At 51.4% G+C, this 24113-nt stretch overlaps 1 protein-coding gene across 7 annotated transcripts in view; it reads right to left on the minus strand.

Annotated features, from left to right (window-relative positions):
• The window catches only part of DNMBP (dynamin binding protein), a 33706-nt gene that overhangs the window by 2705 nt on the left and 6888 nt on the right, over positions 1 to 24113 (minus strand). For 2 of the 7 annotated variants that reach the window (XM_032695008.1, XM_032695009.1), the window contains exons 2-13: positions 22251 to 22429; positions 19902 to 20024; positions 17409 to 19352; positions 4662 to 4849; positions 3939 to 4038; positions 3267 to 3414; positions 2808 to 2825; positions 2012 to 2211; positions 1623 to 1753; positions 1287 to 1391; positions 953 to 1081; positions 152 to 484 (exon numbers count right to left, since the gene is read on the minus strand). In XM_032695008.1, the coding sequence (XP_032550899.1) occupies positions 152 to 484; positions 953 to 1081; positions 1287 to 1391; positions 1623 to 1753; positions 2012 to 2211; positions 2808 to 2825; positions 3267 to 3414; positions 3939 to 4038; positions 4662 to 4849; positions 17409 to 19352; positions 19902 to 20024; positions 22251 to 22395 (3564 nt within the window). In that variant the 5' untranslated portion in view covers positions 22396 to 22429. Of the gene's footprint in view, positions 1 to 151; positions 485 to 952; positions 1082 to 1286; positions 1392 to 1622; positions 1754 to 2011; positions 2212 to 2807; positions 2826 to 3266; positions 3415 to 3938; positions 4039 to 4661; positions 4850 to 5106; positions 5353 to 13269; positions 14528 to 17408; positions 19353 to 19901; positions 20025 to 22250; positions 22430 to 23900; positions 24066 to 24113 lie in introns of those variants that run through there. The other 5 variants (XM_032695007.1, XM_032695011.1, XM_032695010.1 and 2 more) reach the window with 5 other exon arrangements.

Genomic DNA, 24113 nt, shown 5'->3' on the forward strand with positions numbered 1-24113 from the left:
ATTTGCAGTCCTGCCTGGACTCAGCTCTGAGTGGTCCTCAAACTCATGACCTGAGATTCTCCCAGGCAGAGAATCTTAAACAGGGACGAGCTCTGCACAGAGTTTAGTGCTGCACCGAGCCCACAGAACTGTCTGCACTCCAGGAACCCACCGACAGCAGTGGTCTCAGCTCCTCCAGGGCCAGGCGCACAAAGTCGCAGTGTGCCTCGGCGTAGCCCCGCACGCAGCTGGCAAACAGCTCCTTGGCGAAGCGCAGGAATTTGGGCAGCTCATCCAGCAGCTGGGCATTGAGGGCCTCGTAGTTGTTGCGGGCTGACTGCAGCTCCTCCAGGGTTCGCTTGTCCTTCAGCTTCTCCGCTCTCTCCGTGCAGTTGTGGAAGTCAAGCAGTTTGTCGAACCGTTTCTGCACCAGCTTGTGGGGCCCTGCAAACATGCTCAGCAGCTGGTTCAGGGGGGAGCTCACCAGCCGCTCCGTCCGCTCTTTCTGGTGGGCAGAGATGCAGAGAGAAGCTGAGACAAGATGCTCTCTCCCACTGTGCAGTGAACACCAACAGCTCATTTTCCAGCACACAGGAAAATGTCCTCCCTAGGACAGTACAGGGACTGTCTTCCTGGTGGCACCCACAAAAGCTCCAGAGCTCCCTTCCAAGAGGAATTATTCTATAATCTTATATAACTGTGACAGCACAGGTAACACCATGGAAAGTACCCAAAACACTCACATAAAGAGTTGTAGCATTTTCAGGTAGGGCTGAAAAAATGTGTTTCTAACAGGCACATCCATAAATTCCCAGACATCAAAGCTCTCAGGAAGGAAGAACTAAGCAGGAGTGCTCACACCTCTCCCAAGTTACCCTCCCTGCAGCCTCCCAGGGGCTGCCCTTCTGCAGCAAGCCCCCAGGGAGGGCCCCTGAGGGGTCCCTCCAGCATATGGGAGCACAGCCTCACTCACAAAGTTGGAGAAGAGTTGGTCGCTGATGAGACGATTCACTTTCTGGAACTGGTCCAAGTCCCCACTCGCCTTCTCTGTGCACAAGTCCCACATGCTCCCTGCTGCCAGAGCCTTCATACAAGCAGACTCCTGCACCAGGGAGACAAGTCAGCTCAACCACGCCTGCTGCCCAGAAGAGGCCTCCCAGGGCAGCCCAGACCCTCAGAGACCACCCTCCCAGCAGGGCTGAGGCCAAAAGCCCTGGTCAGAGGCACTGCAGGTACACACCATGCAGACAGGAGGGGCAGTGCATGGCGAGTCCCACAGGTTTGGCATCACACCCAGACTGACTCACCCGAACATGCTGCAGGTAGAGGGAAAGGTCCCGGATGAAGGACTTGATCAGCCGCTCCTGCATCCGGAAATTTTTCTCCATTTCCTCAAAGGCTTCATCCTTCAGCTATGAGAGAAAGTGTTTCAAGAAAGGCAATGCATGACTCCAGCACCTTCCAGAGTACAAGATGTGGGGCCTTTTGCCCACAAGCTGAACAGCAGAGATGGGTGGTTCAGACTCTAAGCTCACACTGCCTTGCTGCTCTTGATCAGAGCTACACTTTGGGAAAGGGGGCTGGAGGAACAGCAGATACCACTGGAGAAGCACTGCAGGGTGTAAGTGTATGATGCACATTACCTGGGGTGCAAAGCCTGTGAGATGCTTGAGGTGACTGCTCACACGGTTGGATTTCTTGATGATAGAGTGGAAGTTGAGCTTGGAGATCTTCTCCATGAGGCTATCCTCATCCCCCTTCCTGTACTTTAGCACTAAAGAGATTGATATAGAAATTAAAACCCTCGTAAGCACAACACTCATTTCTTACAGTGCCTCATTAACAATCACCTTGCTGGCTCTCCCCCTCTCCAAGCCTCTGTAGTCCCAAGTATCCCACATATCACTATAGAATGGTCTGGATTGGAAGGGACCTTAAAGGTCCATGACTGCGTGTGTCAGCTAAGGCTCAGGGGTGAGCAGACAGCAATCTCAACACACCCACTCCTGTCTCTCTCTGCCCAGCTTCTCACCCAGGTCCTTCCGGCGCTTGTATTCATTGATGTTGACGTTGATTTCTTTGACTGCAAGGACAGCAGCTGTGAGTGGTGCCTTATCAGGATGAGCCTCGGGAGTGGCACTCAGCAGCTCCATCAGCAGCAGTGGGTACCGCATCACCCTTTGCACGGGCTTGATGAGGAAGGAGCCCAGGTTAATGTAGTTTGTGCAGCCCCTGGGAAGTCAGGACACGGGAGATGTACCAAGTGTTAGTCCAGCTCTGTCACATGAATTCTGCCTCCTCAAACCAAGCCAACCAGACTCAGAACACCGCCTCTAAATCCACTGTACTCCCTAAGTCATGCCACCCTCATGTCCAAACTCACTGCACTCCTGAACTCCTGGTGCTGTCAGATCAACCCCAGGTTTCCAGTTCTCACTCATACCAGGTGATTTTTCCCAGCCTGGATCCTCTCCATCATCAGACCCACCATGAAATTCTACATAGGCACAGCCTCAGACTTGCCAGAGTGCCACCTGTCTCAGACTCTGTCCCACCACCCAACTGTGCTCAGTCATTGCTGAGGGCTCCCAAAACCTGTTTCCTGATCAAAACCTCCCCATTCCTCATCCCCTTTACTCCTACCTGTGTAGCCCATCCACTGGCTCTGCTGCAATCATACCACACACCCCCCTCTCCTCACAGGTGTGCCCCAAGGTACTGTTAGGCCTCCCCAGCACGCACCCAGCCAGTGGCAGCAGATTAGTTACAAAAGAAAGCAAAGCCAAGACAGACAGACAAGCAAGGACTAACTGGAAGGATGCACTTACCACTCACTGTACAGGCTCCTGCCGGCCCACAGAGTGCCAAAAAGCAAAGAAAAGCAATGGGTTAATGTGGTGGCAGGTGTGCAGCCCTGTCCCCTCAGAGCAGTTGCCAGCTCCTGGGGCATTAACCTGCACAAGCTGGAGCCATGGCAGTCACTGAGCCAGGCAAAGCGGCTCCTTCCTCACCAGCCTTGGTGGGTCAGAGTTAGGGAAACAGGAGCCCTCAACACAGTATGTGCCACCTCCTCTGCACCTCGGTGGCTTCTATGCAGATTTAAGGGGGTCTGCAGGTTTTCCAGCACTTGTGCATTGGGGCAGGGGGCCATTTGAATCCAGTGCCTGGTCAACAATGCAGTGACACAGTAGACCTGAACTGTTCAAACACTGCTGACAGAGAGGCAGGGATGTTGGAGACTGATCCCCCCTACCCCAGCCGGGTGGCTGCCAGACAGAGGCTCCAACCTGAGGCTATCCAATAGGTCCAGGAGTAGTTTCTGCATCTTCTCATCCTTCTCATAGGTTTCCAGCAGTGCGATGGCCTCATCATGGTTCTGGCAATATACCCTGTAGACACTCTCCAGCTCTGCACGCTGTGCCAGGAACACTGGCCCTGCAGACAGCAACAAAGCAGGATTTCAGTGTCACCTGGTCCCCAGGTGCCTTCAAAAACGCTGGTGTCCCTCATGGTGAGATGTCCAGCGTTCCCGTTCCACACAAACAAGTCAAGAAGACAGTGCTACTAGAGCATGCAGGACACCTCCTCCTCACCCACTAGCATGTAGAGCTCAATCAATCCAGGTCTGCCGGGGGTGAGAAGTGGAGACACTGGTTGCTGGAGCCAAAGAGTAAAGGCACCGGCAGCCCAAGGTCTGAAGGGGCAGTGCAGGAGCGAGGAGTGGGGCTTGCTTTGGGGCAAGGGGCTACGGAGGGCTACAGGCACCATGTTTCTCAGCAGTGACCCATGGGGCAACACAGATCTCCCTGGCTTCACTGCTGGATTGATGAGCAGCAACAGAGACCAGTAGGGAGAAAGCCAAGTCCCAGTGATCTTCTGCCACCATTTAAACTGTTATGCCCAGCCACTAGCAAAGCTCATCCCAGTCTTCTGACAAAAGTTAACAGCAGAATCCATACCAATGGCATCTGAAGCCTCCAAGGTGGACAGCAGCTGCTTGGAGAAGCTAATCACCATGTGGATGTTTCCAAAAAGGGCCTCAAAGTCTATGTTCTGCATCTAGTGAACGGGAAAAGAGATGTCCTGGATGGGGGAACAAGTCCAAGTCAGACCCAACAGCCCCCTCTTGCCCTCCTCCAACTCATCAGTCCTCAGCTTCACAGCAGACACCTGCTGCCACCTCCTTCCATCACAGTGACTTCTGCACACACTCCCTTGTCCCCCAGTGCACTGAAACTCTCACTCCTAATGTGTCCTACCACAGTGTCCTCCTCTTTCCCAGTAATTCCATCCCCACCTCTGTTCACCTTGTTTTTCTCGCTCTCCTCCCAATAATTCTGTCCCCATGCCAAGACCCCATATTTTAATTCTCCTGACAATGAATTTAGCCTACAAATCAAATGAAGAGGAACATTTCCTGCCCCAGGTAATGAATCTGTGATACTTGCTCTCAGGTCTCTTGCTCTCAGCAAGCCTGAAAGCTCAGCAGGATCTCAAAACAGACAGGCTATTGCTACAAATGCAAGGAGCTGCGAGAACCATCCTGTTCCCCTCGGCATAGCTTGAATTTCCTTTATGGGTTTCCATGCTGCTTGCTCGCCTCTGAAAACAAAATGGACTCAATATCCTCACCCCAATCCTCCAGTGCTGCACCACAGCCTGCCCTCCCTCCCAGCTCCTACCTGTGCCTGCTGCAGGGGCACCATGATTCTCTCCACGCACATCTCCAGGTCTCTGATATAGTCCCGCTCTGTCTGGAGCAGTTCCTCGATAACCTTGGACCTCTTCTCCAGCATCCTTTGCTCTGCGCTCTCAGTGGCAGCCGAGGATGTCTCCAGGGATGGTGTCTGGGAGGACAGGAGAGTCATCTCTGCAAGACAGACGAGCAAGATCAGCATGCTCCAATAAAGATGCAAGGACAGGAGACAAACAGCATCTGAACTGTGAACACAAGTAACCTCTGTGACTGACAAACACCAGTTCCGAGTGACCAAGACTGTCCATCCACGGGCCCTTCCAGAGCTGCCACCCCCGGGGCAGCAGGGAGCTCCGGCCTGCTCCACAGCCCACCCTCGCAGCACCAGGAACACTGCAATGCCCCGGCTTTGAGGGCCGCAGGCAACAAACCTGCTCCAGACGGTCCCCCCTGATGCCGGCCGGGCCCAGACTCCTCTCCCACCTTCGCTCTCTCACTCTGCGGCTTCAGGAAGCTCCGCGGGGCTGAGCAGACACGGAGGGGAGCCCCCGGTTCCCAGGCGGACAATGGCGGCCGCCCCCCCTCTCTCAGGCCGGGAACAGGGTCTCCATTCTGCAGCCCCCAGGCATTTCCATGGGAATGGCCGCGCAGGGCCCCGGGCACCCACAATGGTGCTGCCGCCGGCAAAGCCCGGAGCTGGAGCGCGGCCAGGGCGCGGGGCCGGGCCGCCCCCGGCCCTGGGTGCCTGCAGGGCCCGGAGCTGGGCCGCCCTCCTCGGCCCCATCCACACACCCGCACCGCCTCTCCTCCTGGTTTTCTGTCCCACCTGCGGCTCCAGGCCGGCCCAGCCCCCTCGGTTTTCATTGAGACATTTTATCCCCCCGTAGATTCCTGGGCCCCAGCCGCCCCCTGCTCCACCTGCCTACTTTTGAAAGCATGTGCCCTCTGGCCGAAACCACAGCCACAGCGTTCCCACAGCCACCTCCCCAGCCCGGGGGAGCCCCTCTCCCGCACCTCCCTGGGACATCCCTCCGGGGCAGGGTCTGGCCCAGGAACACTCAGGTCTCCCCCATTTCACGGCTGCTTTGCAGCACGGAGGCCCCCGAGCCACTCGCAACAGCTCAGCCTGCCTCAGGTACCCCATTTAGTATCAATTGCTGATCTCACAAATGCCTGTCCACTCCAGCCGTCTCCCACGGATCCCCAGCTGCTCACTCTCAATGGGATTTTATTAGAGTTGCAGACATGCCTCAGCTCAGACATTTCTAAGAATGTTTTTGCAGAACTGGCACTTTCAGATCTCCCTCTCCCTGACCTCTCTGGTGACAGCCTCAGGCAACAGGGGCTCAGCCTGGGAGACTCCCAGGGACACCCACCAGGGCTTGGTACATTATCCTGGTACCAAAGCACCCACGGTGAACAGCCCCAAGAGACCCCCATGCTCCCAGCCACTTCTGCCCAGGTGCTGGGCAGGCTGCAGGCAGACCCCAGCCTTGCCCTGTGGGGTGATGGCAGTAACCAGCATGGGAAATTGCTGCCTCAGCCCAAGCACCTGCCCACTGCTCAGCCAGGCTGGGCTTTTCACACTGAAACGACCTGGGAAAGAAAAGAAGAGACCCATAATTATCTGAAACCATCGCCAGCCCTTTCAGCCCTTCCCATTGCAGAGCAGCATCGACAAACAGAAACCATGAGCATCAGCATCAAACATCAAGTTGTCACAGCTACCTGGGCTGAGGACAAACTGCTGTGCTGCTCTGCAGAAAGAACAACATCAAAATCATTCCCATTTCCAGCCGCGGCAAATGAGAAACACAGCTGAAAGACTCAGAAGATGCCCTCGATGTAGGAGGTAAGATACCTGTCTCTGTAAGCTGTGCCTCTGCTGCCCTGCTGTGAAATCTAGCCTGGGGAGAGGCAAAACGGCTAGCACAACAGAGGAGGATTTAGTGATACAACCAGCGCTACATTTAGAAGGCAATCATTGGGAAGAGAAAGCCTCACTGATTCCTACTGGCAAGTATCCTTAGGAGTACCCCCATCAGAGCCAAACTGCATAAGGGAAAAGGCTGGTTTCAGCTAAGTCAATAGCTGTCTTGGCTTGTTTCCACCAGTCCCTGATGATAAACTTTATCAACCCAAAAGCAGCAGGAATCCACAAGGAGGGTCTGGGAGCAGCCGCTAGGTTTAACATTTGCTGTTTGCATTTCCACAGCATCTGCAAAGCCTCAGTGGCAGACCAGGCCCTGCTGTGCAAGGTCCTCTACAAACACTCACAGGGATATCCTGCCGGAGACACAGCACTTGGAGCCTGAACAGACAGAAAAACCTACAGGAGGGACAACTAAACATCAAGATAATAACAGTCAGCAGGTCTCTGTGGCTCAGAGAGTTAAGGAAATAGCAACAAATGAGTTACTTTAAAGAAATACATATTTTTTAAGGAATGTCATTTGTTTTCAAGGAGAGCAAGCTCAAGTGGGAAAGCAACCTGGAAGAAACAGGAAGGTGTTAATTTGCAATGCAAACAGGTGTGTGAAACCCAGAGGAGGTGGGAGGGCGAGATCATACTACTGCATGGGGTGGGCTGGGAAGAATCTTGAAAATGAAAACCAGCCAGAATAACAGCTGGAAATGACCCATGCATCTTGCCATATGCTATGATGGACATGACTGTAAAACCCTTTCAATTATATTTTCTGTGTCCTGCCATTTCATGCCCCAAGAAAACAAATAAAGTGTCACAGCATTTGGGAAGATAAATGGAAAGGATTACATTTGCCTTGGTCAAAGAATAGGACTTTGTATTTATATGCAGGCAAAATGCCACCAGATGAAGCTTTTTACAGGACACCTCAGGAGCTTACCATACCACCAAACAACCCTGCTGTACTCCCAGCCTTAGCCATAGCTAAATTGCAGTCACACAATGTGTCTGACTCCAGCTCACCAAAACAGAGCTGGGGATGTCCAGCACTGCTGGCAAACACAGCAGCTCCCCACGCTCCACCAAGCGAACCCCAGGCGAGTAAATCTAGGTCAGGCCCTTACAGAAAGTGCCCTGCGGCAAGGATTCAGACAACACTCGTGAGATTGCCAGCTCCACGACACCCTTCTTCTTCGGCAAGTCTCAAGTCCCTGCCTATGGGAGGGAAATTAAAGTCTTCCCTGCACAGATTTTAAGCTCACAGTAGTCATCAGCTCAGCTTGGTTGACCTGGCATAATGCTGGGTACTAGTTCTACTCACACTGTATCAGTATTTGCATTATTTTGAAAACTCATACAAATTCATTCTCCTCTGGTCTTCCTGGTCTTTTTGAATATTTCAAAATCCATTCAAAACCAAGGCTACATTGCAATCAAGTATCTTAAGATTTTTGCAGTTTATCACTAGTCTAGCATCCTCCTTCAGCAATGAACTCAAAAGTCCTGCTTCTTTCCAAACACTCGTAGTTCAAAATTTTCAAATACAGAATTTATTTTTAATATTTGGCTCTTCTATCTGACCAACATGTGTAACTTCGTATTTGTTTCTGATGCGTTTAAAAACTCTCACTTTTTGTATTTCATACTATCTGTTGCTTGTCATCAATTTATTTTTTCCTGTTTGTCACACATTCTTGTATGTCTAATAGTAGTTTTCCCTAAAGGAGGCTTATTAAGAATTTATCTAAACCCACCAATTTCACAGATTTGAAACTGGTTTTGGTCATCTAGTAAATGTATTTTGAACACAGCTCCATTTTACTTCACAGATTTTCTATTTAAATGTTGCCTTTCAATTTGAGTCATCATGCCCATCAATTTTGAAGGCATTAAGACCACAGCTAGAACAGACTCTATTAGCCTGCAGGAATGCGACTGGTATTTCTAATGAAGCCACCGAATTCCGATCCAGTGACAAATTCAAGTTTACCCATGACACAGTTGCCAAATGGGCATTTAGAAATACATTTCCAAAAACAATGTTCTCAATCATGATTTTCAGAGGCTCAGATTTTGTTCTCTTGTAGGTTTTGCTCTGTAATTTGCCTCTCTAAATTCAAACCTCCTAACAACATCATTTTCTCTATCCCCTTTGGCAAATTTGCGACACGTCCTTGGCTCTCCAGAATGGTTTGATGGTCTGCGACAGCCTCCCAGGAGCACCTGCTTTTGAGCTTTCCTAGTACGCCTGCAGAGCCTTGAGAGATTCAACACTAGCTCACCCTGGAAATGAGGTGTCAAGCTGGAGCACATTCCCACTTCTGCCCTTCCCGTGGAAGCTGTGATTTACTATCACAATCACAAGGCTCATCCTGCTTGTCTGAGAAATGCCACTGTCATCAACTTTCTTCCAATTAACAAAAACTCCGAATTCTTGTTACCTAACCTGCCCGTGGGAGCACACATGCAATTAGAGGTTTTCCCTGCCCCACTCTGGAAGCAGAGTTGACCCACAAAGACCAGATCCAATGGGATGCATGTCCACCACGCACAGGCTGCAGGGCTCCCCCGAAGGTCTGCATCGCCCCCCAGCTGCTCCTCGTCAGGGCTCACCTGGCAGCATCCCCCGTGGCTCGGCGCAGCCTCGCAGGGCGCACAGGCTGCTAAGGCGATCCGCACAGTCTGCGGAGGGACGTGCCGCCCATCCGCACCGGGTCGGCGAGCGGGAACCTCCGTGGGAGATGCACCCAGCCCCGAGGCAAGCCCAGCCCCAGGTTCACAGCTCAGCAGAGTCAAGCAGTGAGTCAGGACAAAACAAACCAGCTGCAAATATTTGAAGTATGTGGAGGCCAGGAGGGGAGGAGCCGCTGCCGATCATGAGAGGGGAGGCGATGAAACTAGGGCAGGGAATAATTAATCTGAGCAAAAGGCTAAACTCGCTGCCAGGAGCAGGATCTGGCTGGGGTGGAAACTCTTACTCTGGACATTGGTAATATGCCAGTGAGCTGAACAGGAACAGAATGGGGATGCTTTCCTAGGGCCACTGGAATGGCTTGATGTCAGACTTACACCCTGCTTGGTGGGGATGTTTCTACATCAGGTAAGAACACAACCATCACCCCAAACAGCCTGTGGTTGCCCAGACAGTCCCACGGCATTCAGTGTGAACAGGGGATGATCCCAACCCATGACACAGAAAAAAAGTGAAGTAATATGACGGTGTACAAAGAGCTAACCTAAAACTGAGGCAGGGCATCAATGAAAGTGTGAGCAAAGACACTGATGGAAAAAAGAATGAAAGCTGAAAGTTCTTTAAAAGGATGTTTTAAATACATAATCCAAAAAACATCAAGAGAACAGTATTGATGAAAAATCTGTCCTGCATTCGTGCTTCAATAAAGGCAGCAAATATAAATTAATGAACATAGAATACCACATAATAGACACTAGACACACCAGGAACTCTGAAGGACAGAAAAATTCTAAAAGAAAGATACAAAGAAAAATCAATGGATGATAGAATTAAGAATTCAGTTTTATTTTTTTAAATGAGGAAATAAAATGCTACTTTATAATAGACTTATTTCCATCCAGGACAAAAAAAAAACCCTTACAATGACACAATCCCACAAGTAAGCAGATATAATAAAATTTTTTGTAAGCCTGGCAAAAAATTAGAGTTATGCAATTAATATTCTGTTTATTTATTTCTATAAAACAAAAAGAAGACCTTGCTAACTGGTACCTTGAAAACTCACTGCCAGTAGAGACTATCCAGAAAAGAGGGCATTTCTAATCAGGTTCTCCAGAGACTGTATTTAGTTAATCCTACAAAAGATTTAAAGTAAATGGAAAATCACTGCTGTCATGTAGAGAACTGAGCATCAATTCAACAGGATCACAAATAAAGATGAGGCATATGAGTCACTGAGTGATCCAAGGTACCCTGAATAAGATGGAATTATTCAAACCAAGGAGGTTTAATGCAGACAAATGCATTAATGTATTAATGGGGACAAGAAACACAGCCACACACAGGACTGTATTCTGGGGAGTAATTCTTTTGCTTGGCCAGCCAAAACTCATCAGGAGTTTCCCAAGTGCTGCACAGGAGCACAGCAAGGTAAATGGTGCAAGCAAGTGCTGACACCCACCCAGAATGTGAAGATCACTGTTTTAAAAGAGTCTGAACTGACAAATGAGTGAGCATCAGGAAGAATAAACACTGAGAGGTCTTCCTCTGAGTCTTTGACATGAGTATTTTAAGATTCTATTCACTGCAAAGAACTGAAGACTAAAAAATTACTTAATTACAGTACCTGCCTCAGAAGAATATCCATCAACTAAAAAGCTCTAATTTAGTAGAAAAAGGTTGGAGTTCAGAGCTGAAACACAACACATTAGCATGTAAAACCTTTAAGAGTGATGGTGACTAAGCAGCAAAACTATGATAGGGTTCTCCTTTTGTTGATGTGTCAGGCAGACACATCTGAGTCCCATCCCAGAAGAGGTGCTGTAACCAAGTAGCTGTCACCAGGTTACACCGTAGAGAAATCTGTAAGAAGTGTGATAATCCCACTTGCAGAAAAGATCATCCCTACTGGTCTGGAAGTGTTCAAGGCCAGGCTGGATGGGAACTTGGGCAACATGATCTAGTGGGTGGCATCTCTGCCCATGGCAGGGGCATTGGAACTAGATGATCTGTAAGGTCCATTCCAACCCAAGCTACTCTATGAGTCTCTGATCTCTTACTGGGGCTTTCAAGTCCTAAATTCTGTTACTCTGTGGATGGAGGGGGAACCTGTGAGAGAAGTGGACAGCATTAGAAAAGGTGCCTGAAGCACAGACAGAGGGAAAACCAGAGCTGACTTTTTCCTGCCAGGTGGGCAGGAGGCTGTCTGCTGCCAAGCACAATGGGAGGTCTTTTGGGGAGGCTCCTGGGTGCTGGTGGGGTCTTACATTGAGGCAGCTGCATCAACAAAGCATTACATGCCAAGAAGGGCTGTTGCTGGTCCAGCACTGTGCCCTAGCAGGGCAGGAGGACAAATGTAACAGACAACTGCAGCCAGAAACAGGCCACAGGATGAACATAAGAGTATTTCAAATACCTAGAGCCCTTTCCCTCCTTTCCTGCTGTGGGATACTGGCACTGATGGCAAGGGCATCCTGCCCTGCACCTCTCACAGCCCCTGAGACTACCACAGTGGGGAAAAATTCAACAACCCTCAAAAGGGAAGACTTTCACTCGGCATTGCTGAGTCCCTTCAACTCTAGCAGAAGCTGGACCAGCTAGCAGGCCAGCACTGCTCCAGCCTCCTAAGGCTTTCTGGACTGTGTCCCACCCCACTCCCTGGCCCCTCCTGGCTCCCCTGCTGCCCTTTGGACGTCTTGGCACTGCAAAGCCTCTCCCTTCCCTCACCCTGAGGACACAGCTGAGCAAAGTCCCACCCTAACAGAGCGGCCTGAGAGTGCAGAAACGCAGCCACCAGAGCCTGCTTAATCAAAAGGCTTAATCTCCAAAGGACAGACTTCATGTTAAGGCAAAGGCAGTCGTAGCCTCCAGCTTTGCCAACTCTTTGGCCATTGCACGGTTTTCCTCCGCATTTCAATCCCACTTCACAGAGCGTTCACACACACAGCTACCGCAGAGAGACACTGGCAGAAAAGGCACGTAAACAAACAGGTTTCAGACACACAGCTGCCCAACAGGGAACCCTGTCCATCAAGAAGGGCTCCTTTAGTCCCTCTGCCCAGACCTTAACACCTTGTTGCCACTTCCCCAACACACACTAATATTCTTGCAAGAACAAGCCAAGCTGCACAAAGCTGTCTGCAGCTGACTCTGTCCCAGCCACAGCATCAATGGAATGATTTTGCCCATGCCAAGACAGCTCAGGCCTTTCACTTTGTATTTCTCCAGCTCCAGAGTGCTGGTTGATGGGACTGGAGACCTGCAGATAGCTTGGGGACCCAGGACATGGAACTGCTGTAGCACAGGCAAGGGAACACTGCAGTAGCGAGGGGCTGGCGATGCAGGGGATTCCCAAATGTGACAGCCCCCCAACATGCAGGTACCTCAATGTCCTGCCCATGTGCATTACACAACTAACTACAAGTACCTGCTCTCCACTTATGTCTGAGTGCTACACCAACTTCCTCTACTTCCTGCTTCGTGCTGCCTGTGATCAGCTGCCATACTCACACTCTGAGCCAGGAATTGGTTCCTAAACATCAAATCTGTTCACGATGGGTTATAAAAGCAAAACAGGTAGTCGGAATAACCCCAGCACCCCACCCTTTCCCACATGAGGAACCTCCTCAGGACCCTGAGAGACTAGACAAAAGAACAGGGCCACAAGTTTTAGGGTGTACCTAAAACACTAGGAGCACAGACGGAGGAGCAAGAGAAAGGACAGCAGCAAGTCTGTGTTGCCTGTGCTTCCCTCCCACCTGGGCCTCTGCGAAATCCCCTTGCAGGGCAGATCAGCAATTGTGCAGAGGGGTAACGACCATGATGCTCATTTCAACAAGACCCAGGGAGAAGCCCTCCCATGAGAGCCAGTCAGTGCTGGCCACTCCCACCTGTGTCAGAGTCCTGGTGCTGCCCCAGTGCCAGGGCAGAGCACAGGCAACACCCAAGGCAATTGCCCACTATTTCCCCATGTACCTTGCTTTTTCTTCCTGGTCTGCACAAACTCTGAGTGCCGCAGGGCACTGGGAGCCGTCCGTCTGTAGAAGCTGTTTCGCTGCAGCACAGAGCCCACCCTGTTCGTGTCCTCGGCCTCCTGCTCCCAGACCTGGCTCCAGTCCGGCCGGCCCGTGCGTATCCTCGAGCGCTCTGCTCCACTGCTGCTCTTGGCCGGCATCCCAGGCCCTGGGGCTGCTCCTTCCAGCTCACCACAGCCATTGGAGTCAATGTCCCACATCTGGAACTGTGTGTAGCAGGTACCTGACCCCAGGCTCACACTACTGTCTCCTGAGGACCTGTCTGCCAAAGCAGGAACTTCACAACCTCTGTCCAGACTGCTGTGGTCTATGACATGGCCTTTGGGCTGCCTGTGCCGTTCAATGTCTTCTTGGTCTACCTGGTCCCCAATACCTACACACTGCCTTTCCTGATCTCTATATGTCCCAGAGCCTCCATCCTCTCTATACCACCTTTCCCCTTCCCTATATACTCGATTGCCTCTGTCCTCTCTATACTGCCTTCTTCTCTCCCTATACTCCCCAGAGTCACTCTCTTGCCTATACCACCTTTCCTTCTTCCTATAATGTCTTTCATCCTCACTGTAGTCCTGATACCACCTTCCTCTCTCCCCATGGCCTTCAGGGCCTCTATCGCCTCCATACTGCCTTCCCCCCTCCCTGTACTGCCCAGGTACTCTGTCCTCTCTGCTCCTCCCTTCTCTTATCTCAGAACTGCAGTTTCTGTATTGAATGTCCTCCTTCTCGTACGCCCTGTAGTTTCTACCCTCTGTATCCTGGCTTTTGCCTTCCCAAGCACCATCTGCTCTCCTGCAGCCCATGTACTGCACATCTCCCTTCCAAAAACCTCCAGAATCTACATTCATGCTCCGTTGGTCCACAGAGAAGCCCTCTCCTCTCCTGTAACTGTCCCAGCCACCGTCTGCTCCCTGGCTGCCTGGGTACTGCCTCCTTGTCGCCCTGGGTCTGTCATTGCAGCCAGCCTCCCTGCGCAGCACAGCCGCCCCAGCTACGTCCTCTCTCCGTATGGCACAAGAGTCCTCATATTCCCAGCTGAGGAGTCGCCGTTCCTGTCTCGGATCTTCCATGCAGTGTTTCGACCCAGGATAAGAGCACATAGTCCTGTGGGGTATGGAGCAGGGGCTAACTCCCCTCACTGTCTGCTCCCCGAGCCCAAGCCCGGGCTGACGCTGTTTCTCCGCTCTGCTCCAGTGCTCCCGTCCCAAGTGAAATGCAGGTGCTGCTTCCTGAAACCAGTCAGCAAGGGTAGGAGGAGGCGCAGGCCCAATCACTGCCAGCCCTGGCCTCCTCCACCTGCTGCCCAAAGTAATCAGTAACCAGCCCCGAGGAGGGAAGCCGAGGCTGGGCAGGCTCTCGCTGCCCAAACCGGCTCTGCGGCTTTGCCAAAGCCTCTCCTCAGGCAGCTCAGAGGCAAGGAAGAGGAGGGCACTGGAGCAGGCAGAGGCCCTGCCCCAGACCAATGTCCTCAGGGAAGGGAAACAGACTGTGTGTAAGACTGCAGGAAGCCACAAACCAGAGATGGGATACCAGGTCTCCTTCCACTGCCTTCACATTCCTAATGGCGTGGAGGCTAAATAACGCGGTCTAGAAGAGGCTGGGCTCTGCTCCACACCTCACAGGGACAAACTGAGGCTTTCAGGCTGCCCCTGGCTCAAACCTGATGCTGAACCCATCCTTTTCCCAGTCCTAACCCACAGTCACTGAAAGATCAGGAGAGGAGCTGCTCCCTGCAAGACAGAGCCCCCCCAGTAGTGCCTACACAGTGCCTGCAGCCACAGCTGCCTGGTTCCCTGCTCCGGGGTGAACAGCTGGTCTAACTGCTGACAGGAACAGCCTTGAAGGGATTACCTGGCTTATGGAGTCCAGTGCCAACACAAAATATAAATTTTCAGGAGACTACAGAAACACGCAGTCTAGTAACACCTCTCACTGCAGGGCACAGCATATTCCCAGTTTTCCATGCCAAATGCAGAGCTCCTATAAGAAACCAACAATGCCCTACATGCCCTAGACAGAAAGTGTGGGAGTCCATGGATGTCATCCATGTCTCAGGTTTTTTCAACACTTGTTAGGAATGCACAGCCCATGCTCTGTGCTGGTAGAAGACAACAATAAAACCTATGGACTCTCCTACTCCAACTGCAGGATGGCAAGCGCTAATCCTGCCCAAGCCAGGCGAACCCCCGGTGTGCACAAAGACACACCAAAGAAGCAATCTGACAATTTTAAACGTGTGTTGTAGAAAACCACATACTTTCTATATGTGGTTTGGTTCTATATCCCAAAGGATAGGCTGGATTCCCCCAAGACTACACCAGCCCTGCTTTGGTTGCTGGTCAAAGCTTAGTGAAAGCTTTTCTCCCACCAGCGTGCCTCCATGTTCCCCTAACAACGGCAAGGCAGAGGTCACGCCTCAGGCATGGTACAAACTCATTTTGCTGAGCTGATGCAAAACCCTGTTACTGATCTGGCCTGCTGCACTAAAGCTGGGCTAGGAAGCCTGAGACATGCTCTCTGGCTACACTCAGATGCCGCAGGAAGGATGTGACAAAGCTTAGGTAGAAAACATCTTTATCACAGGACCAGAGAGGTTACTTACAAATCCTCAGGTCTCTTTGAACTGGTGAAAAATCCTCTATGACTACTGAGGGGATACTAACTTGAGGATGTCTCAGGATAGTGCATTAGTTCTTGCTTAAAACTTCCAGTTTCGGGAACCAACAGGGCACAGGTTTTACAGGATCTGTCCTCTGCCAGGAAGCACTAGGACGGTAAGAGAAGTTTCCCAGGAAGATCCATCCCATTAGAAAAATTCCCTTGAGATTCAGCCTAGAGTTTTCTCTTCCTACCTTCAAGTTATTTCGTCTTGTCTCATATCCTCTAAGCCTCCTTCCAAGCGTCCCTCTTGCACGCCGCTGATGTGGAGGCTGTTTGTCACCCTATTTTCCTGGCGCACCTGAATCTGCCTTCATTCCCATGTGCTCTGCATCAGACACGATCGTGCAACAAAGTGCCTGGGCTTCCCAGCACTGATAAAGCGGTGGGCGGATGGAGGCAATGAAGTCAGAGTGAGTAATCCCCAGGCAGGAGCTGGCATTTCACTCCACCTCCTGAATGCAGTGCCCACATTTCCTGCACATCGTGGGTTTCAGTAACAGAACTGTGGTGTCAGAGCTCCTGGGAGAAGCTGGGGAAGGGACTGTGGGATAAAACGTATGTGGTCTCATCTTTATACTTTGTCTACTGTAATACCAAGTGTAACATAATTAACAGCACTGATCTTTACATGGCATCTTTGGGTTTCAGAGGCCAAACGTGCTGATATAATCATCGCAAATTTCTCTTCCCTGACTAATTTTTTGAGGCTTCATGGACAAAAGTTATCTTTCCAGCTAAAGATTTGCCACAATTTAAAGCTCTTTGTTGCTGTTACCAACAGCACAGTGTCATTTTCCTATCTAGGACTCCATGGATGGCAGAAGCACAGGGTCAGGCTTTACTTTTTGCCCACTAATCCATCACACTCCCAGGCCAGGTTTAGTCCACTTCTGTGCATCCACTCTGATCTGAATGCCAAGGCCCCACAGGTCTGTATCACCACCAGAACAGAAACCACAGGAAACTCAGTGCCCTGACAGGCTGATGGCAGTCACGCCACAGACATCAACTCAAATCTCAACTGCAGGACCATTAGCAAAGCCACTCTGAAGCTGCTGCTCACTCCCCTACAGCTAAGAGGGGATGACGCGGGGAGGTTGAAACTGCAGCAGCTCTGCTTTTGCTTAATAGCAAGGATATACTGGGAACAGATCAGGTGAAGGCTCTGGACGGATGGTGGGGCCAGAAGAGGAGATGGGAGAGTTGAAAGGAAAAGTGGGTGGGGAAGACCAGGGCAAAGGGATGTTCAGAGAAAGACACTGATTCTCCAAAGCAAAATCATGATGATTTGTACTGCAAGACTGCTTACAAAATTACCAGGAATTAAAGAAGGGTATAAAAGACTGGTTTCAATAGTGTCTCTAAACAGCAGGGGCAGCTGTCCCCCTGAAGAACCCCCATCCCATGCTGCTGTAGACTCACCTCTCAGCTCCTGCAGCTCCATGCTGAGGCTCTCAATGTTGGAGTCACAGAATTCAAGGTTTTCCATGGTCTCTGCTCTCAGCAGCTCATCCTGCTGCTCCTCCAGCATCAGGCTTAGCTCAGCACGGGTCTTGCCATAAGCTTCCAAGTCTCGCTCTACCTCTCCAATCCTAGTCAGCAGAATGGAGCAGGGGGAAGCTGATCCTGCCTGTGTCAAGTCCTCACGTCCCTCCTCCACCCGCTGCTCTGGGGTGCTGGGCTGAAGCTGTGCAGGGGCCACATTTTTCCGCTGGTTGCCTGATGGAGGCCGGGGTGCAGGCCGGGAGGGCTTGACCGAGAAGGACAGAGACCTGCCTTTGGACGTTTGGCCACCCAGCATGTGCACAGGGGTTGTCGCAAGGCTGCTGGGCCGAGGAGGGGGTGGCCTCAGGGCCCTCCTCCTCTCTGCCTGCCTGGAGTGGGGGACAGACACAGGAGACCCACGGACAATGTCCTTCTCAGAGCTGTAGTCCAAGATAGAGAAATGACGGGAGACCTTGTTCTGCTCAGCACTGGTACTTGACAGACTCTTCTCAAACTGTGCCAGCTGCTCCGTCAGTTTGGAGTCAAGGTCTGTGCAGCTGTCCCCCTGCACTGCAAGTGGGCAGCACTCCCCCCAGCTCCCAGCCCATGTGTCCAGGCCCACCTGGGCAGCTCCTGAGCTGGAGGAACAGGGCTTGGACTTCTCCTGTTGACTGTCCATCCAATTGTCTAGATCCTGGGTGCTGCTCTGGATCTCCTGGGGCTGGGATGCTGCCCAGCTGTTAGAAGATGAAATTGCCTGGCTCCTGTAAGGATCTTGGGGGACGTGGGAAGCCTGCAAGGGCACAGCGGGACTGTCTCCATCATGCTCGAGCAGAGCGTGACATTCTGATTTTCCTGAGGAGGCTGAAATGGTCCCCCCAGGCTCCAACTCACCTGCTTGGCCAGGCCTGTTGCCCTGTGGAGGAGGCAGCTGAGCAGAGAGGAGAAGGCCATTGACGGTCTTCATGCAGGCAGAGGGGAGAGAGTCCACTGGGCCTTTGGGATGTAGCCCTTGGTGTCCTGTGCTGGGAAAGGCCTGATGCTGTCTCAAGTCAGTTGCAAGAGGACCCTCTGACCTCCCCACCTTGTGAGACAAAATGGTGGCAGGCTCAGGGTGTGCAGCCAAGCCCTCTTCCTTTTCCCTGTTATCTTTCCCTAGCAAAGGAAGAGCTTCAGAGCAGGTGTTTTCTGGGTCTTGATGGATGGACAATCCACAGCTGTCTCCACCGTGCAGATCCCCGGCACACACCTTTACCCTGCAAGCCTCAGAGGCTTCCAGCCTCACAAATCTGTGTGGAAAGATGCCACGTTTTCCTCTCAGCTCCCCCTCCAGCCAGCCATCTTCCAGAACGCCAACAATCCGAATCCTGTCACCCACATCAAAATCCAGTTCCTTGGACTCCATAGCTTGGAACTGATAGAGGGCAACACCGTAAGTGTTCCCTGGCTCCTCGTCCTCCTTGGGGGGCATCTCTACTGTCCCATTGGTGTCACAAGTCCCAGTGGGCTCTGGATCCACTGAGGTTCCTGGTGCTCGCAGAGGAGTAAGCAGTTCCACAAAACCCTCTGGAAAAATGCCTCTGCAGCCTCTGAGCTCACCTTCAAACCAGCCAGGCTCTGGGACACCAACAATGTTGATTACATCCCCTTCCCTGAAGTCCAGTTCCTCCTCTAGCTGAGCAGACAGGTCCATCAGGGCCCGGGCTTGGCCCAGTGAGTAGGCAGGCACCTCCAGGAGAGTGCTCTGGGACAGCTGACGTCTCCGAACTGAAAGGCACAGCTCCCGCACACATGATGAGGGGAAAAAGCCCTTGGAACCCCAGCTGCTCCGGCCCTGGAGCCAGCTGGAGGCCAGGGACCCCCCCAGGATCACCAGGTCTCCTGCAGAGAATGACAAACACCGGTTCAAAACTGCTCTCGTTATTGCTTCCCACCTCTTATTCTTGCCTTCCTGTGACCCTCCTGGCTGTGGGTGAGGTCTGGCACTCTGCGAGAGCACAGCGCATGCTGGGGATGCACATGACAACACGATGGGGTAAGGCATGAAGTATCAGCAGCCTCTTGCACACACATGTAAGATACACAGTTTTGGCTGCAAAGACACGAAGGTGCATTAAAGCTTTGATTTCTCCCCCAAATGCAAGTCTAAGATTTGGGTATTGGAGGTCAGTTAAAAGGCAGCTATAAATTTACTATGATAGGCGACTCCAGCTTCTGGAGTTTCATGAGTAATGACAGATCATGAGAAACTGCTGAGTGGCAGAGGCCCAGAAGTTCGTGGTGGATTTGACAAGACCCATGTCATGAGGTACTAGGAAGTTCACCTCTCTCTTCTGTCACTCTAGGCAGGATGCTGTGACTAGGTTCATCTGTCTGGAAGGACAGATGAGGCTTATGAGCTGCAAATCAAAGGAAGGGAATGGAGATTACCTCTCTGCAATGATAAGCTCCCTGGCTCTTGAGATGTGAAGTCATTGGTACAAACAAGCAGTTTTTCTCCCTGCTTCAAAGGAGGAATATCCACAGGTTCAACAAAGCTGCTAGGAAACTGCCCTAAAAGGAGAAGCAGTTGTCAGCAATGAGTCTTTCCTGTAGCCCACCACTACGTCCACCCTCCTTCCAGATTTTGGGATCTATTTATCTCCTGCTGAAGGAAAATACTCATTTATCCTGGGTGCCTCAATAGCATGGTGGAAGAGGAATGAGTTTGGGAGTGAGGAATTCCTGAGGTTTTAAACGCTTATGAACTGACAGAGAACAAAAAGCTTTCTGCCCTCAGATCACTCCAGGCAACCAACACACTGTGTTCATCACTGGGACTGTGCCACCAGCATGGAGCTTCTGGGAACACACATACTAGGTTTTCTCTGCTTTTACTGCTTCCTTCCCAACTCAGATCCAGATGAGAATGAAGAGATCCATAGTGCTGGATGCTGTTTTCTGACTGGGCATATCCACCCGGTGCTCCTGCCTCTATAAGGCTTGGCCCCCGTGCAGCCTTGGCACAGAAGTCAAGCCACCACACTGAGGATGGCCAAATCGGTGAGTCACAGGCTCTGTCACAGCTTCAGCACTGCTGAGACTCCAGGGACCTTCCCCACATTGTCACTCTGTGCACCTGTTTCACCATGGCTCCCACTGCTGGATGCCCAGCTATTCTGAACAGGCCCCAGCCAGGCGGGGCAGAGCACACTTGTTGGCCATCACAGGATACCACTCAGCTACTAATTTCAGTCCTGGAGAACAGGACATGGCAGAGCCCACTGCAAAGGCCACTAAATTCACTCATTCCTATATAATGTGATGGAGTATGGGCTAGTAGCACTTCCAGCATTCCCTCTTACTGATCCAGTATTTTCTAATAAAACCTGGAAACACCATATCTTAGACATCCAGAGCTTAGCACTGGCTTTAGGCAGTTTGACATCCACCAGCCTCAGCTGCTTCCTTCACAGTTTTAACCAGTTCTACCTCTTTTTCCATGTCTTAGTTTCCTGCTCTGTGGAAACAACATAATGCTGTTAGAAAGGAAGTCATGGAGTTACAGTAATTATTCCACACTAATTATTCCAGAGTAATTAAGCACCTTCACAGCTTCTATTCAAAAGTGCTTTTCCAATCCCCTACAACTTCAGCTTAGAAAGCTGGGCAGAAAACTACAACAGCTGTTCCAAGAGAAAGCAGGAATGCAAGTGGAGTTTGAATTAAAGGTCATTAAAACCCATTCAGTTTGACTTCAGCACTTTTTTTTATCTTTGAGCTACGAAACACATCTGTTTACTATTCCTTAACAGCTTCATCTGCTTGAGAACAACCTCACCACTGGAAGACAAAACTGTGGTAAGAACTGCAGATGTAATTTTTGCCCAGTGACTTTGGCAGCAGCAGCAGGATCAGGCACATTCGTTCAATGTCATTTATCAGCGACATGTAGCACAGGAGAGAAGTCCTCTCCAACTTTGCTCCTGTCCATTTTTGTTTTAGACAGTTTGTCAGGAGAGCTCAGACTGCTGCTACAATAGCAGCTCCATCTCTACAGGCAGGGATGAAACTCCAGTCCCATCCTCCTGCTGAAGACAGAGGCAGGCTTATGATTTGAAGTGGCCTGGTTTTCCTCTCCCTGAGAGCTCACACATCCTCTTAACATCAGTATTAAGGTGATAAAGTGCTGCCCAAACAGACTCTGTTTCACGATGAGAATTTTGCTGCTTCAGAAGTTTCTCACACCCCTCCAAAAGTTTGAGACTTGCACACTACTTCAGGCACACACATACTGATGGCAGTTTGTGCAGGAAAATGCTTTGAAGCGGAAAGCAGGAAGTGGGGCTGAGTCAGAGGACTTGGGGGGACACATGGACTCTATTGCTGCATCTCCAACTGACTTGACCTGACAAGGTCACTTGGATGCGGATCTATTTCCAGTCTCAGTGCATCTGTTTCCCGTCACTCCTTCCACTGCCACAGCAGGTCAGCACACAAAGTAGCCAGGAAATGGGCTGTCTCACCACAGAGAATGGAACAACCAGTATTGTGAAGCTCTCGTCTTCTCAAGAACTGACCCTCCACTAATCTCTCTCAAAAAACAATAAACAAGCTGTCTGAATAGTTGAGGCAAAGCTGGCAGGCAACCTGCACCCTCAGTCCCAATCAAAGTTCCATGAAAGATTTAGTAAATCAAATCAGGTTCTGCACAGTGCTGGCCAAGGGAAGGGGTGCTCATGGAGTGGATGTTTAGCTGACATGTCTATGGATCCAGGTGCAGACACTTCCAGCTCTTACCTGTGACACCTTCCTTCTTGCCAAGGAGCCAGAACTCGTCCACCACGGCCAACACCTCGATGACATCTCCCACGAAGAGGGGCAGCTCTTCAGAGACACTGGGACAGAAATCAAAGACTGCCCGTACCACAGAGCCAGCCTCCATTGCGCAGGGTCTGAAGGCGGATCAGTGCCTAAGGCTGAGACAGTGAGAAGTTTTTTAGCAGCCAGAAACACCTGAAATTATCACATATATGCTCAGAAAGTAAAACCCTTCCTGAGCACAAGACGCACAGGAATAGTGGGGGGGGTCCTGTCCTAAGGTCCCCGACACCGCTTGCCATATGCTGCAGGATCCAAGGGTCTCCAGCAATGCAGCCCCTGTGGTCTAAGCTGCCTTGCCCAGCCCCTTTGGCTATCTCTGTAGTGCCATGTATTTGTGCTGCAAGGGGGGGGGAGAAGCAGCAAGAAATTTGGAAGTGAATTCCCATCAGGAAGGAAGCAAGAGGAGGGGAGGAAGCTCAGCATTTCCCTGACATACAGCACAGGGCTCTGAGCCCGCCAGGGCCGGGTGGGCAGACAGCACCACCCACTTGCATGTCCCACCACACACGCTCTGGCAGGATGGGCACAGGAATCCTCCTCCCCATGCCATCAGTCAGGGCCACAGGAACCACATGCTGAAGCAGTGTCACACTTCTGGCCCAGCAAGAGAAGAGGCACAAAGTCCACTGAGGCCAGTCATGCCACTGTCCTCCTCCCCACTGGTGAACTCTTCCCATCCCCACCTGGGCTGACCCTGCCTGAGCATCCTCAGACCTGACTGGAAATATCCCTTCTGCCTTCTAGGTACCAAGCTCAGTCATCCCCTGGGAGGCATCACCATGGTTCTTGGCAAAAGCCAAGCTGAGATGAGGGTACAGACCCTGTCCAAGGCTCTGGAAGCCAAGGCTGAAACTCCCTTGGCAGGAGACCTGAGGGCAGGCAAAGACCTCCTCAATCAAGGGCTATGTCCTGAATTCCCCCTTCCTCCAGAAGTGGCTGCTGAATCAGGCTCCTGTATCATTTCTGATTTTCAGCCTCATCATCAAGGCAATACATTGCACCAGGGCAGCAGCAGTCCTGCAGCTTAAGCTGCTCGTTCACCTCCTCCCACATTCCTTGGAATGAGAACTAAGAAATTCATCCATCCAAAGCAACCAGGAACTTTAAGATTATTCCTCAACATCAACACCTCAGGCTAGTGAGTGTTTGCCTTCACTTCCTGTCCCACTGCAATTACAGGCACAGGATGGCGCCGCGAACACCTCTCCGAGGTGCTTCCAGAGCCCCGCCCTCTGTGACGCTGGGATGTGAGCATCTTCCCCATCAGTCCCCTTGGCACAGGCTGCTTTCCTCCCACATCACAAGCAGAGTCCCTGCTCTGTCCATTTGGACCCAAATTCCCTACAATGAGACCCAATGTCCTCCCTTCTCCAAGCGCCTCTAAGTGCACAGTGAAGGATCGCACTCCAAGCACTGCTCAGCCGGTGATACCCGTCCCTTGGGCAGCACGGCTTATCTAATCACCCCCCCCACCTAACAGCACAAAGAGCACAATGACAACACAACAAAACACACAGGGTCCCCAGGGATCCCATTTCTCCATAGAGCCACACACACACAGCCCACCTGAGCCCTGGAGAGTCAGGAAGAGGGGAAGCTAACACAGAGAAAAGAAAACATCTCTGCTGATGAGGTGCAGCCAACTTCCAGTGAGAGTGCCAGTGGGGGATCCAGCCAGGGAAAGGCTTTCTGCTGACTGGACCACTCTGTTTATCCAGTCCGACTCACCTCCTGGGAACAAAGCGGGTTTGTACTCAGCAGGAACAGCTTCCTCAGCAT

The sequence above is a fragment of the Chiroxiphia lanceolata genome, chromosome 8 (assembly GCF_009829145.1).
Source record: "Chiroxiphia lanceolata isolate bChiLan1 chromosome 8, bChiLan1.pri, whole genome shotgun sequence".
NCBI classification, from domain to species: Eukaryota; Metazoa; Chordata; class Aves; order Passeriformes; family Pipridae; genus Chiroxiphia; species Chiroxiphia lanceolata.